A 15,509-nucleotide genomic window follows, 5' to 3' on the forward strand; every position below is an offset into this window, starting at 1 on the left:
GAAGGGATCAGACAAGGAAGCACTGGAAAATTTGTCTTTATCTCAAGTCTTACACTCTTACTGAAAAACGGGGTTAGTCATAATTTTCTCTGAATTCGGACACATATAACTGGATAGTTGCATATTAAAGCTGCTTGGTTTTCTGGTAAATACAAATTGGATTGCACTAGGATTTATAGTAAATAAGATTATGAGAGCACCTAGGATTTTGTGAACCTTGATTGAGTCTAGGAAACAATGTTACAGTTATTGTTGCTTTATTGTTCAAATCTGTTTTATCATGGTTTGAAAAAAAAATCCACATTAGATTGAATATTATTCATTAAAATTCAAAGTTGACATTTTCAATTAGCTCCCCAAAAAATATAGACAATTACTTTTTGTCAATGTGCATGCAGATTTGTTCGATCTACTTATTTTCGTACTTGACATGCTTCGAGATTGCCAAATTCTTAGCAAAGTTGATAGAATCTAAAACTCTGCAAAATCAGCACTTTGTCAAAGGGTATACTGTATAGGCAGGAGTGGACCAAGGAATTCGAGAAAAGGGTGGGGGAGCCAGTAAGATGGGGAGGGGACAAATCAAAAGAACTAGGGAGGCAAAACATGATTTTTTAGAAAATTTACATGTAAAAATTATGTTTCCATGTGCTTTGTAGATAGCATATGAGCTTTCATTAATTAAGTCAAAAAAGAGTTCTCCAGTCATCTGAAATTTAGCAGCAGGGTCAACTACGATAATATACAAATCAACTAAAAAGCACCATCTTTCAAATTGAATGAATGAGCCCTATCATAGCTTGGAGGAAGAGTCCTTTTGGTCAGCTTGAGGACACAATGAAGAGGAACCAACCTATAAGTTATTTCATCTTACATACTATTAAAGTTATCCAAAAATCAACAATCAAGTTTATCGTATTTACTACCATTTCTGATAAGACAAATTATCATGATCTCTATCTTTCTAGGATATAAATCCTTTACCTTTTCAAACTCTTTTCTATTAATCATTTTTAATATTTTTCTTACATTTAATTATTTTTCATCTCCTTATTTTTTCATATGTTTCTTTTTCTTTCCACTTAATTTCATCCTAAGTTTCCGACAAGAATGAAACTGTGGAACAATGGACATTCCCATTTCGTCGGTTATTGAGGGATTCGGTGAACCATGAGCTCTACGAGCAGAAATCCAACATCAAAATTCGTTCCAGAAGGCATAGAGTGATAAAAATTAACTTGCATTTAGCATATTCCAATTTGAAACTAAATTGTGTTACAGCAGCGAAAAATACAAACTATCTTTTACACCTGACATCAACCGGAGAAGGCAAAAATGGCAGTGCTTATTCTAGAATCGATTCTAACATACACAGTAAACGCACATAATAATGCCAAAAAAGATAAACTTCGACGGAAAATATTCAATATATACAAAACACGTTCTATAAAATACCCCAGTCCATCGACATTGTCATGAAGACCTGTGCCGCCACGGCCACCCGGTGTACGTAACCTACGTCGCATTCAATCACACTAACTCTCGCCATAATCTCCGGATGCTGTGGAGACCGGCGCGGCGCTTCGCGGCGGATTGTATTCCATTTATTTTTTACCCTCTGTAGAAGGAAGCGGAGAGTGGGGTGAAGGTAGCCTTGACTCCAGGATTTTTAGATTGAATGTACAATCTGTGTAGAACAACGTACAAAATCAATTATTTAAATATTGAACTAATTTAATTAGTTGATCGATTAAATATCTTGGGATTATATCTTGGGATTAATATCTAAATAGAAAATATAATTTATAATTTATTAATTCAGAAAAAATTCATTTGTGAGATTTTGTATTTCTGGGTATTAAAATTATAAGATTGTGCTTATAAATGATACTTAAATAATGGAAATGATCCCCAACTTGAAACTTGACTAGGGTCACGAGAATTTATTAAAATTATTGATGTAAACGTTGTGTATTTGTATATTGTTTTCATATTTAAATCGATTTAAATTCAAATAAAGTAAAATCATAATGATTAAAAAAATAACCAAAGATCGTTATGCAATTTAAAATGATCATATTTAAACGAGGTCATATCATAAATGTAAAAACTAATAATCGACCTGAAAACTATGGACTCTCCCATTGCTAAATACTCTCATATATTTTCGATTCTTTGATCTAGAGTATGATGAATCTCTCGTCTTTATGCAACTTTTTATCTCTTGGTATGATAACACCCAAAGTGCAAATGATTATTCGACCCTGAAGTCACAATTTTTTTAGAGAAGTTTTGGTTGCCCCGAAGGCGATGAACTCCCTCACATCTCTAGAGTGACTCCCTTAATAGAATCTCCTATTATGAGAGTATGCATGTTTTTTCACATCATCATCATAACGAGACATCTATTTTGCCTGGAAAAGCATTCTTTGGAATCCTATATTTCTTTATCTTCATATTTTGAGTCACATGTTTTCCTTTCCTATTTTCATTTAGCAATGCACATAAATTTGTGATATTCAAATTCATAAAGGTCACTGGGGGAAACAAATCTTCATCAATGACCATCTTTTCGAGGAAATTGAGCATTCGTTTTTTTTCCCTTGCAAAATATCTTTAGAAACACAACAAACTTTAGTAGGATGATTAAATAAATCATGAGATTTACAGTGATCTTTGTATTCCAACTCCTCCTTGGATGGTTGTCCCCTCGAGCGTTTGTACAAACATTTACTCCTTAGAACTCATACATCGTCTCATCTTCAAACCGACCAGGCTGATATGGGGGATTAATCACTATATGCTCATGGTTAACCGATTGTTTTGCATTTTCCTTCGAGCATTTAACCGATTCTCTTTACCAATAGTTGCATCCCCCCTATCTGGCAATGTTTCTTTGTGGTTAGGTAGTACTGTCTCTAGGCAGAGAAGATCACCTTCCTTGGAACTCCTGGACCCTTAGGTTGGTTATTGCTTTGCAAAATATTCTTAAAGTACAACAAACTTTAATGACATTAGGGGTGGAAAAATACAACACGCCCCGTCAACCCGACACGACCCAACACGAAAAAAATCAGGTTCGGGTTGGGTTTCAGGGTCGGGTTCGGGTTGGGTGGATTCGGGTTTGTGCCAGGTTAGACGGGTTTCGGGTTGGGTCGCGGTTTGACCCGCAAACTTTGTTTTTGAAAATATTACCTATATTTTTATATATTGTATGTTTGAACAAAATTTATTGTATATTTATATGCTAAATTTTCATCATTTAATATTTATTTTGTATATTTTTTTTATTTTTTTAACATTTGTTTATGTGATTTAGTAAATATATTTTTAATTTTCTATAATTAAACTTTCAAATTTAAATCGGAAATTTTGTTATTATGTGTTTAAATTAAAATATTATTATTTTTTTATTTTTCCGAATTTTTTTTCATTAATTTTTTTTGAAAAATAAATAAAATTCGGGTTTTCTTAAACACAAAATGGCCATGTTGTTCTACCTTATTGTGTTGATTATTTCTCTGACTGCCTTCACATATTTAATTGTTTGACTCACAACTGCTATCACAGACAAAAGCTTTGAGGATTTTTCCACATCTATTGCATTATTTCTTAGTGCATTCCTTTGAGGCTCTTAAGTTTTCTTAAACACAAATGGCCATGTTGTTGGCCTTCAACTTGTTTAACCATATACTGAACAGAAATATCTGGTTCAACTTCCTATATCTGAGGTTCATCTGCATTGGATTGAGACTCTTCAATTCCCTTCTTAGCATTTCCTCGTTTTCGGCTGCATATCTCTGGTCTACTAAGCGTGCGAATAATGTTTGCACAAAAAATTGTAGATTTCAGGTTTTTCAGCACTTAAGCACCAATTTCATAGGAAATCTCAAATATGAAAATTACTATAAAACTTACTGAATTCTGGAAAAGATGTAATCATGCTTAAATATAAAATAAAAAAATAAAATACTTGAATTGAAATACTAAATATAAAGGCCTGAAATCCTTACTTGGAAAGTTTGCGGAAAAATTAAATTTTTTTTTTTAAATAATTAAAATTGCCTCCTTCATAAATGAACTTATAAATAAAGTTTGATGTTCAACATGGCAGCGGAAGAAATTAACACTTTTGAAATAACAGTAAAAAGTTTTTCCAACAATAATTAAAATGTTTGAGCCATCAATTAAAAATAAATGCTGAACTGAGGTCCTCGGGTCCTACTACTGCCGACTCGAGCCTGCTCACTGGTCCCCGCCCTCGGCCCCGACATCATCAGTACCTACAACAATCAAGTCTAGTGAGTCTAAAGACTCAACATGCATATATCGTAGATAACAATAAATATAGTAAAATTTGCATGAGATAAAAATATCATGTCATGAGGCATATCGTAAAAGTGTAGTGTCATGATTAATTATAATACGTGCATCACTGAACTGAAAATATCATGGTAAAAATGTTTGCTCCTTGGAGCCTTATACTGAAATAGCCTGTAATAATTTTTCCTGGTGAGATTATGGTATACGCAAGTGGCCCCTGCATTGAAACTGACTGGTAACTGGCGACCGGATAATAAAATGCTCCCATGACCGGTAACTGGCGACCGGGTAAAATAGTAAACGTCTGATCAGACTGTAGCCACAGTATACTGGGTGAAACAAACTCAACTGACCGGTAACTGGCGACTGGACCGGTAACTGGACGACCAGATTTAGCAATAATCCCATGATAGTGTAATAGCCACAAGCAATATTGCATAATCTCAAAAATGAACATTTTATATATTTATGCACGTAATATAATTAAATGACACAATTAACTATCCTGAAATAATTTACTGCTTGGATTGGATCGCTCCCAAGCTCCCTGCAACCTAAATATGTCATGAAAAATATGAAATAGATTTATGGGACCAAACTATGCAATTAAGTTTGAAAATGCGACAATTACTTCTAACGACTTCGTATTTAATCATGACTCTGAACCAACCCGAACCAACACTGAACCGACGTACATTCATGATTAAAATACGCTTAAAATTATGAACTAATGCTCCTAAAATGATGAGGGTCGAAATCTAGGTGAAATGGAGGCCAAAACAAGAAACGCTCTTTCGAGAGTCAATTTGGCACATCGCACCGTAAATTCTCGTTCGAACTCAAAAAATGATCCGAATCACAAACGGTCAAAACAATGACCTTCCTAACTCGATGAGGCACTGTCCAGTCCAAGGTTATAGGCTAAAAGCCAACCGAGCCCTCGAGAAGATCCTCCGAACAACGGCACCACTTGCTGTCAAATTCCAGCAGCTGTGCAATTGCGTATCTTGTGTCGTTTTCGAGTCTACCGGCCATTGGGGCTTGAACCACTGATCAGAGACTCTTACCAACATCCCAAGGAATGATTTGAACCATGGCTAAGGAGGGCCCTAGGCCAGCCACAATTCGAAATATTCCAGCAACAACCGAAAGGAGTTCACCCGAGAGCAATTCTGCACGTCGGGGTATGATTCTTGTTTTGCTGTCACGGATCGTTCAAATGGCCATTTGATTGGCCATGGCACGATCTAGACATCTAGGGGACATGGTATGAACCGTGGCTAAGGGCCATAGGCTAACCAGGATCCATACCATTCCACAAACTCGAAACACAAGTGCTGTAAAATGGAAGGGGCGAAGGGGTGCAGGGGCTGTTCTTGATGTTTGATTTAAAAACCGGTGAACCATGGACCAAGCCACCAAAAAGGCAACTTAGTCACGTCTTAGACATGCTAGGGAAGTGATCTAACCATGGCTATGAGCCTTGGGGCAGCCATGATCAGTTTTGCATCCCTTTGACAGCAACAACTGAATTTCGAAACACAAAAGGGACAAGGTTGAAAAGCTGCTGTCATTTCGGTTTCTATCATGCATGTAGCTTGCTTGAATGGACCAACATGGTCCTAATGCATCCTATTACATGTCTAGATGTCGCTTTGGGAGCCTGGACACGAGCCATCCACCTGAAACCACCAAAAACCAGCAAACCGTGAAGGCGCACATGAACCATAAAAATTCTGTGCATGCATTTTCGAATGGTGCTGAAAATATTTTCGGTTTTGATGATTAAAATCATGAATATGTGATGTAAAAATTTCAGTATATGGCTTGATTGAGGAGCAATGAAATATATATACATGCCTTTGATTCGTTTGAAAGGAAAACGAAAGGACGAGACGATACGGCACGGAGGAGTGGAATGCTTCTTTCCTTTTCTTTTCTTGCTCTCGATTTTCACTCTTGTTCTAGGCTATGGTGCTCACGATTTTTTAATCTGAAAATCTGCTGAATTCGGTGGGGAGGGAGAGGAGAAATGGTTGTTAAGAGAGTGAGGGGAGATCCACTAATAAAGGGATACCAAGTCTACCTTTCTTTGAAATTTGAATTATTGTTTGCTATCAAATCTTCTTGAGGTGTTTGTGGATGGGGTGGCCGATTTCTTTATGCTTAGACTAGGTTAGGATAATGCTAATTAGATAATTAAATGGTGCTAAAACTTGAAGGATTATCTTACTTAATTAATTACAAAGAAAGGGTTAAAGGTGATGTGTTGGCAAGGACTTAATTAATCATCTAGGGGCCGAAATTTACTATTTAAATGGAGGGAAAATATTATCTAGTTGATAAATTTCTAAACTTTAAAGCCTTACCTATTCTTTAAATAATTTAGTGAACTAATCCCTTAATTAATTGAATTCAAATGAATTTATTTCCTACTCACCTCAAGTAATTAAAATAAATCCTCAACCTCCTTTTTAACTTAAATCAACTTACTTGCTAGCTAAAAATAAATCCTGGAAATATTTTCTAAATTTTTAAATTTATCTCTAAATTCCAACTCCAGTCCGGCCTCACTGAATTACTGAAAAGAATAAAATTAAACTGTTGCATGAAATAATTAACTTAAGGAAAAAATCATTTAAATGCTCATGAAGCAAACTCATTTAAAATACTAGAATTATGCATGGCTTATACGTAGTCTAAGTACGGGTTCTACAATCCTTCCCCCCTTAAAAGAAATTTCGTCCTCGAAATTAAAACTCACCGAATAACTCTGGGTAACAATCTCTCATCTCCGGCTCAGACTCTCACGTAGCTTCCTCCTCTGAATGGTTGAGCCATTTGACTTTGACTCGCTTAACCAACTTGTTCCGAAGTTTCTTCTCATGTCTGTCTAAGATCTGTACTGGTCTCTCCTCATAAGACAGGTTCGGAGTAAGTTGCAACGGCTCAAAATTCAGCACATGCGAAGGATTTGACATATACTGCATAGAGACGTGAAAGACGTTGTGTACTCCGGCCAGATTCGGCGGAAGAGCCACACGATAATCTAACGTCCCAACTCTGTCAAGGATCTCAAATGGTCCAATAAATCTCGGGCTGAGCTTCCTTTTCTTCCCAAATCTCATGACACCCTTCATAGGTGCCACCTTCACAAAAACATGATCGCCCACTGCAAACTCTAAATCTCTCCTTCGCTGATCGGCATAACTCTTCTGTCGAATCTGAGCAGTCCTCATCCTATCACGGATCTTGACTACTACATCTGCAGCCTGCTGAATAATCTCTGGGCCCAACTCTGCTCTCTCTCCTACTTCGTCCCAATGAACAGGAGATCTGCACTTGTGGCCATACAGTGCTTCGTACGGAGCCATACCAATAGAAGACTGGAAGCTGTTATTATAGGTGAACTCTACCAATGGCAAGTTCGACGCCCAACTCCCAGAAAAATCAATGACGCAAGCACGGAGAAGATCCTCCAAAATCTGAATGACTCGCTCTGACTGCCCATCTGTCTGAGGGTGGAAAGCTGTGCTAAACAACAACTTTGTACCCATGGTCGAATGTAAACTCTTCCAAAAGGAGGAAGTGAATCTAGGATCTCTGTCAGATACGATCGAAACTGGAATACCATGAAGTCGGACTATCTCCCGGTTATACAACTCCGCATACTGAACCATGGTGAAAGTCGTCTTAATAAGCAAGAAGTGTACTGATTTGGTAAGACGATCAACAATCACCCTAAATAGCATTCGATCCCCTGGCTGACTTCGGCAATCCGGTCACGAAATCCATGGTAATGTTCTCCCACTTGCACTCGGGAATAGGAAGAGGCTTGAGCAAACCTGCTGGTCTCTGATGTTCTGCCTTCACTAACTGGCGAGTCAGACACTCGGATACAAATCCCCTGATGTCTTTCTTCATACCAGGCCACCAATACAGAAACTGCAGATCTTTGTACATCTTCGTACTCCCAGGGTGAATAGAGTACGGGGACATGTGGGCCTCTGATAGAATATCTGCTCGGATAGAATCACTGCTAGGAACCCACATCCTGTCTCGGTATCTCACAATACCGTCGGTGACTGTATACAAGACACTGCCCTTGGTTTCATCCCTCTGCTTCCACTTTTCCAATTGCTCATCTGCTGCCTGACCACTGCGAATGCGGTCCAAAAGGGAAGACTGAATGGTCAAGGTAGATAAACGGGGAACTCTACCTTGGGGATAAGTCTCAAGATCAAACCTCTGCATCTCAATCTGAAGAGGTCTCGAAACTGTCAAATGAGCCATCACTGCGACTTTTCTGCTCAATGCATCCGCAAATACATTAGCTTTGCCCGGGTGGTAGCTAATGTCACAGTCATAATCCTTCACAAGTTCCAACCAACGCCTCTGACGCATATTCAGCTCCTTCTGCGTAAAGAAATACTTGAGGCTCTTGTGGTCAGTAAAGATCTGACACTTCTCCCCATATAGATAGTGCCTCCAAATTTTCAGTGCAAAAACTACGGCAGCCAACTCTAGATCATGGGTAGGGTAGTTCTTCTCATGAGTTTTCATCTGTCTAGAAGCATATGCTGTCACCTTCCCATTCTGCATCAATACTGCGCCAAGACCGAGCTTCGAAGTATCGGTATACAGAACAAACTCACCGGACCCTAATGGCACGGCCACAACTGGTGCTGATATAAGAGCTTGCTTCAAAGTATCGAAGCTCTTCTGACACTCCTCGCTCCAAACAAATTTCACATTCTTCTTTGTCAGTGCTGTGAGTGGAACTGCAATCGAAGAGAATCCCTTAATGAACTTCCGATAATATCCTTCTAAGCCAAGAAAACTGCGGATCTCTAATGCATTCTGCGGCACCACCCAATCTCTGACTGCTGCAAATTTCACGGGGTCTACCTCAATGCCACTGCTGGAAACAATGTGGCTTAAGAACGCCACCTTCTCTAACCAGAATTCGCATTTACTGAACTTTGCGAATAATTTGTGCTTCTGCAATGTCTGCAACACTAGTGGTCAGATGCCTGCTGTGATCCTCCCGACTCTTGGAGTAGACGAGAATGTCATCTATGAACATTATCACAAACTGGTCGAGGTACGGCCGAAACACGCGATTCATGAGACCCATGAAGATCGCTGGCGCATTCGTCAAACCGAACGGCATCACAAGGAACTCGTAGTGGCCATAACGAGTCCTGAAAGCTGTCTTCGACACATCAGCATCTCTCACCCTCAACTGGTGATAACAGGAACGCAGATCTATCTTGGAGAAAATCGAAGCTCCCTGCAACTGGTCAAACAGATCCTCAATTCTCGGAAGTGGGTATTTATTTTTCACTGTAACCCTGTTCAACTCCCGATAGTCAATACAAAGCCTCATCGTGCCATCTTTCTTCTTAACAAACAAGACTGGCGCGCCGCAAGGTGAGAAACTAGGGCGAATGAACTCCTTGTCAAGAAGTTCCTGAATATGCTTCTTAAGCTCTGCCATCTCTGTCGGTGCAAGTCGGTACGGTGCTTTAGAGATCGGAGCCGTACCTGGCATAAGCTCAATGGAAAACTCCACCTCTCTCTCAGGTGGCATACCAGAGACGTCCTCAGGAAAAACGTCTAAGAAGTCTCTAACGATCGGAACATCTGAGGCTGACTGACTGGGCGCTTCGGGGACAGATACAAAGGTTGCTAGAAACGCCCGACATCCTCTATGCATGAGCTTCCTAGCCTAGGACATAAGGAATAATACGTGGTAGAGGAAAGTACCTGTCTGGCTCGAATAAGAATTGCGTCATTCCAGGCGGTCGGACTAGAACAGATCTCTGATGGAAGTCAATCAAACTCTGTTCTGTCAGTAGATAATCCATCCCTAGTATAATGTCAAACTCTGGCATCGGCAGTACGATCAGATCCGCATAAACAAGGTTGCCATGGAGCTCAAGATCTATGTCTCGGATCACATTGGTGGCTACCATCTCCTCGCCAGACGGCAGTACTACGGAATAGGCTATATCTAGCCTAATGGTCTTAACTTTGAGGAAATTAGCAATGACCTCTGAAATGAATGAGTGAGTGGCCCTGAATCTATCAAGGCCTTCGTAGAGGAACCGGATATAAAAATTCTCCCTGAAAGATTGGAACTCTAAGTTGAACCCAATAGTTACAAAGACTAAACCTATAGACATGCAGAGGTTGAAGTTCTTCTAACTTAAATTTCCAAAAATATTACAAGATAGAACATGCAATCCTAACGCAATTCTATGTTAAAAATATTAACCCAAAACATTATGTTCCAAATGCAGACTCAAAGCTTAAGATACCTGTCATCAGCATAGTATCGGGGTTCGTCTCCGTCGCATCGAGAGCAAACACTCTGCCCTGGGTAGGCAGGTTCCTCTGAGGGCAGTGCAGAAATAAGTGGTCTGGACTACCACACCTATAACACTTTCCTGAGCCGTACATACATGCTCCAGGATGGCGACGTGAGCACTTAGGACAGACTAGGCGCTCAGGAGCCGTCGGGGTTGGGCATCCCCGCTGCTGCTGCTGGCCTCTGTTTCTAGGCGGCCCGTGAAAAAGCCTCTTGTTCTGCTGCTGATGCTGCTGAGGAGGAGGGCGGTGCGGTACCTGGACTGGTCGCTTTCCCAAGCGATCTCTCTCGATATCGCGCTGATCCTGCTCTACGGCTAGGGCTTTGGAGACAGAGACCTCATAAGAAGTAGGGTCAGACACCCTAACATCACGGCGCAAGATCGGCCGTAGACCCACCAGAAAATGCATCATCCTGGCTCTAGAATCATTTGCGATCAGGGGTACAAAATGACAACCCCTCTCAAACTTACGGATGAACTCCGTAAAAGTCATATCTCCTTGCCTCAAGCTCATAAACTCAGTGGTCAACCTGGTGCGCACTTCCTCAGCAAAGTATTTGGAGTAGAAAACCTCCGTGAAGCATGCCCATGTCAGTGTAGCCAAGGTCAGGGCTACGGACGCTCCTTCCCACCATAAGCGGACATCTCCACTGAACAGATAGGTGGCACATCGGACTCTGTCTGCGTCTCCTAGCTCCATAAACTCGAAGATGACCTCGAGGGATTTGATCCATCCCTCGGCAATCATGGGGTCAGACGTCCCAGAAAACTTCTTCGGGCGCATCTTCATAAACCTCTCATAAATAGCCTCGGGCCCTATCGGCCTGGCTGCTGCTGCGGCTGCGACTGCGGCAACGGCATTGTTCCCCGCAAACTGTGCGAAGAACTGCGTCATCCCAGCTAGCATCTGGGCATTCATGTCAGGTGGAGGTGGAGGTGGAGGTGGAGGAGGGGGAGGAGGAGGAGGTGCCTGCCTCTCTTGTCTCAGATCATCACCGTCCTCGCAACGGTGCTCGCCACCACCTCTCGGGCATCCGACTTGACGTCTAGGGGGCATACTGTTCCAAACATAACCCATACGTAACTAACATGCATAATTCCATAATTTATTTTAAATGAACACTGAAATACTGAAAATCTGATCGAAACTATTTCATGGAAGCATGCTGTCAAAATAATTCATGCTTTAAATAAAATGCGTAAATGTAAACTTACAGACCGAAGACGTGACTTCATGAGCTTCTCTTGGTCAGTAGTAGTACAACTCTATACAGAACCATTGCTCTGATAGCATCTACAAAGGCCTGAAATCCTTACTTGGAAAATTTGCGGAAAAATTAAAATTTTCTTTTTAAATAATTAAAATTGCCTCATTCATAAATGAACTTATAAATAAAGTTTGATGTTCAACATGGCAGCGGAAGAAATTAACACTTTTGAAATAACAGTAAAAAGTTTTTCCAACAATAATTAAAATGTTTGAGCCATCAATTAAAAATAAATGCTGAACTGAGGTCCTCGGGTCCTACTACTGCCGACTCGAGCCTGCTCACTGGTCCCCGCCCTCAGCCCCGACATCATCAGTACCTACAACAATCAAGTCTAGTGAGTCTAAAGACTCAACATGCATATATCGTAGATAACAAATAATATAGTAAAATTTGCATGGGATAAAAATATCATGTCATGAGGCATATCGTAAAAGTGCCGTGTCATGATTAATTATAATACGTGCATCACTGAATTGAAAATATCATGGTAAAAATGTTTGCTCTTGGAGCCTTATACTGAAATAGCCTGTAATAATTTTTCCTGGTGAGATTATGGTATACGCAAGTGGCCCCTGCACTGAAACTGACCGGTAACTGGCGACCGGATAATAAAATGCTCCCATGACCGGAAACTGGCGACCGGGTAAAATAGTAAACGTCTGATCAGACTGTAGCCACAGTATAATGGGTGAAACAAACTCAACTGACCGGTAACTGGCGATCGGATTTAGCAATAATCCCATGATAGTGTAATGGCCACAAGCAATATCGCATAATCTCAAAAATGAACATTTTATCTTGTGTCGTTTTCGAGTATACCGGCCATTGGGGCTTGAACCACCGACCAGAGACTCTTACCAACATCCCAAGGAATGATTTGAACCATGGCTAAGGGCACTAGGCCAGCCACAATTCGAAATATTCCAGCAACAACCGAAAGGAGTTCACCTGAGAGTAATTCTGCACGTCGGGGTATGATTCTTGTTTTGCTGTCACGGATCGTTCCAGTGGCCATTTGATTGACCATGGTGCGATCTAGACATCTAGGGGCATGGTATGAAATGTGGCTAAGGTCCATAGGCTAACCAGGATCCATACCATTCCACAAACTCGAAACACAAGTGCTGTAAAATGGAAGGGGCGAAGGGGTGCAGGGGCTGTTCTTGATGTTTGATTTAAAAACCGGTGAACCACGGACCAAGCCATCAAAAAGGCAACTTAGTCACGTCTTAGACATGCTAGGGAAGTGATCTAACCATGGCTATGAGCCTTGGGGCAGCCATGATCAGTTTCGCATCCCTTTGACAGCAACAACTGAATTTCGAAACACAAAAGGGACAAGGTTGAAAAGCTGCTGTCATTTCGGTTTCTATCATGCATGTAGCTTGCTTGAATGGACCAACATGGTCCTAATGCATCCTATTACATGTCTAGATGTCGCTTTGGGAGCCTGGACACGAGCCATCCACCTGAAACCACCAAAAACCAGCAAACCGTGAAGGCGCACATGAACCATAAAAATTCTGTGCATGCATTTTCGAATGGTGCTGAAAATATTTTCGGTTTTGATGATTAAAATCATGAATATGTGATGTAAAAATTTCAGTATATGGCTTGATTGAGGAGCAATGAAATATATATACATGCCTTTGATTCGTTTGAAAGGAAAACGAAAGGACGAGACGATACAGCACGGAGGAGTGGAATGCTTCTTTCCTTTTCTTTTCTTGCTCTCGATTTTCACTCTTGTTCTAGGCTATGGTGCTCACGATTTTTTAATCTGAAAAGCTGCTGAATTCGGTGGGGAGGGAGAGGAGAAATGGTTGTTAAGAGAGTGAGGGGAGATCCGCTAATAAAGGGATACCAAGTCTACCTTTCTTTGAAATTTGAATTATTGTTTGCTATCAAATCTTCTTGGGGTGTTTGTGGATGGGGTGGCCGATTTCTTTATGCTTAGACTAGGTTAGGATAATGCTAATTAGATAATTAAATGGTGCTAAAACTTGAAGGATTATCTTACTTAATTAATTACAAAGAAAGGGTTAAAGGTGATGTGTTGGCAAGGACTTAATTAATCATCTAGGGGCCGAAATTTACTATTTAAATGGAGGGAAAATATTATCTAGTTGATAAATTTCTAAACCTTTAAAGCCTTACCTATTCTTTAAATAATTTAGTGAACTAATCCCTTAATTAATTGAACTCAAATGAATTTATTTCCTACTCACCTCAAGTAATTAAAATAAATCCTCAACCTCCTTTTTAACTTAAATCAACTTACTTGCTAGCTAAAAATAAATCCTGGAAATATTTTCTAAATTTTTAAATTTATCTCTAAATTCCAACTCCAGTCCGGCCTCACTGAATTATTGAAAAGAATAAAATTAAACTGTTGCATGAAATAATTAACTTAAGGAAAAAATCATTTAAATGCTCATGAAGCAAACTCATTTAAAATACTAGAATTATACATGGCTTATACGTAGTCTAAGTACGGGTTCTACACTAAAATTTGTAGATTTGCTACTGGAGCATTGCTGACTGATGACTCTTCTTTTTATTGATGAATGGTTTTTTTTTTGCAAGACTACTGGGTGGTTTCCATACTCTTCCCACGACTTATGATCTTCCCATGTTTGTTCCCAATATCTTCTCCTGCTTTGGTGCTTCATGATCTATTTTAATCAATTTGAATTGATGGATTTCGTCTAATTTTTTGTTAATATAAATTGACGGGCTTACACAATTTTAGCCCAAAAACCATCATAACTCAAACTCGGTATCTTTGATCATTGCAACACAATTGTTGGTTCTGTTGAACTATTTTTTTCGAACACTTTTCCACAATTCTTGTTTTGTTTCCTGTAGATAAGAGTAGCCCCACAACCACAATAACGTGGATGGAAGTCCCTCACAACATCTTGAATTTTTTTTTTCATATTTCCACCAATTGGAGAGGACAAGATTCCGGTCCAAAAATCTTTCCCTCTGCTCTTAATTCAAAATTTTGATTTGGTGAACCGGAATATTAGAAGATCCTGCACAAACAACAACATCAGATAGCCTCGTAGTCATCAATATCCGACCACTACCATCATCTGGAAATATCATCTTCAGGTCATCCCAAGCCCTGGCATCCCATACATCATAAATCACGACAAGGTATCTGTTGGAACATTTCATGTTCGCAATCTTGATTTTGATGTAAACAAAACTTGTTATTTTGTTTCCAATGAATTTACCTAAGTGCGCAGAAACTGGAACTGATCAGTTATCGAGCCAAAACTGAAGCTATCGAGACGCAAACTGATCGCCCAAACTGAACCAGTTCAACTGATATATCAAAAGACCAGTTCAACTGATTGTCCAGCTGATGGGCAGTTCAGCAGAAAACCTTCAGGAACCTGGCCAGCTGATGAAGAGCTCAACTAATGAAGAGTCCAGCTGACAAGTTCAACTGAAGCAACGAAATCAGTTCAGCTGACGAGCCAACTGATTTCATCGAACCAGTTCAAGATCAGTTCAACTGTACCAGTTCAGA

The 15,509-nt window shown here is 39.9% G+C and overlaps 1 protein-coding gene across 1 annotated transcript in view; it reads right to left on the reverse strand.

Moving 5' to 3' along the window:
• The window catches only part of LOC140803366 (uncharacterized), a 91,726-nt gene extending 90,057 nt beyond the window's left edge, over positions 1-1,669 (reverse strand). The window contains exon 1 of the mRNA XM_073159227.1: positions 1,442-1,669. Within this exon, the coding sequence (XP_073015328.1) occupies positions 1,442-1,526 (85 nt within the window). The 5' untranslated portion in view covers positions 1,527-1,669. The remainder of the gene's footprint in view (positions 1-1,441) is intronic.
• Between the last annotated feature and the right edge of the window lie 13,840 nt (positions 1,670-15,509).

This window comes from Primulina eburnea, chromosome 10, assembly GCF_022965805.1.
Source record: "Primulina eburnea isolate SZY01 chromosome 10, ASM2296580v1, whole genome shotgun sequence".
Taxonomy (NCBI): domain Eukaryota; kingdom Viridiplantae; phylum Streptophyta; class Magnoliopsida; order Lamiales; family Gesneriaceae; genus Primulina; species Primulina eburnea.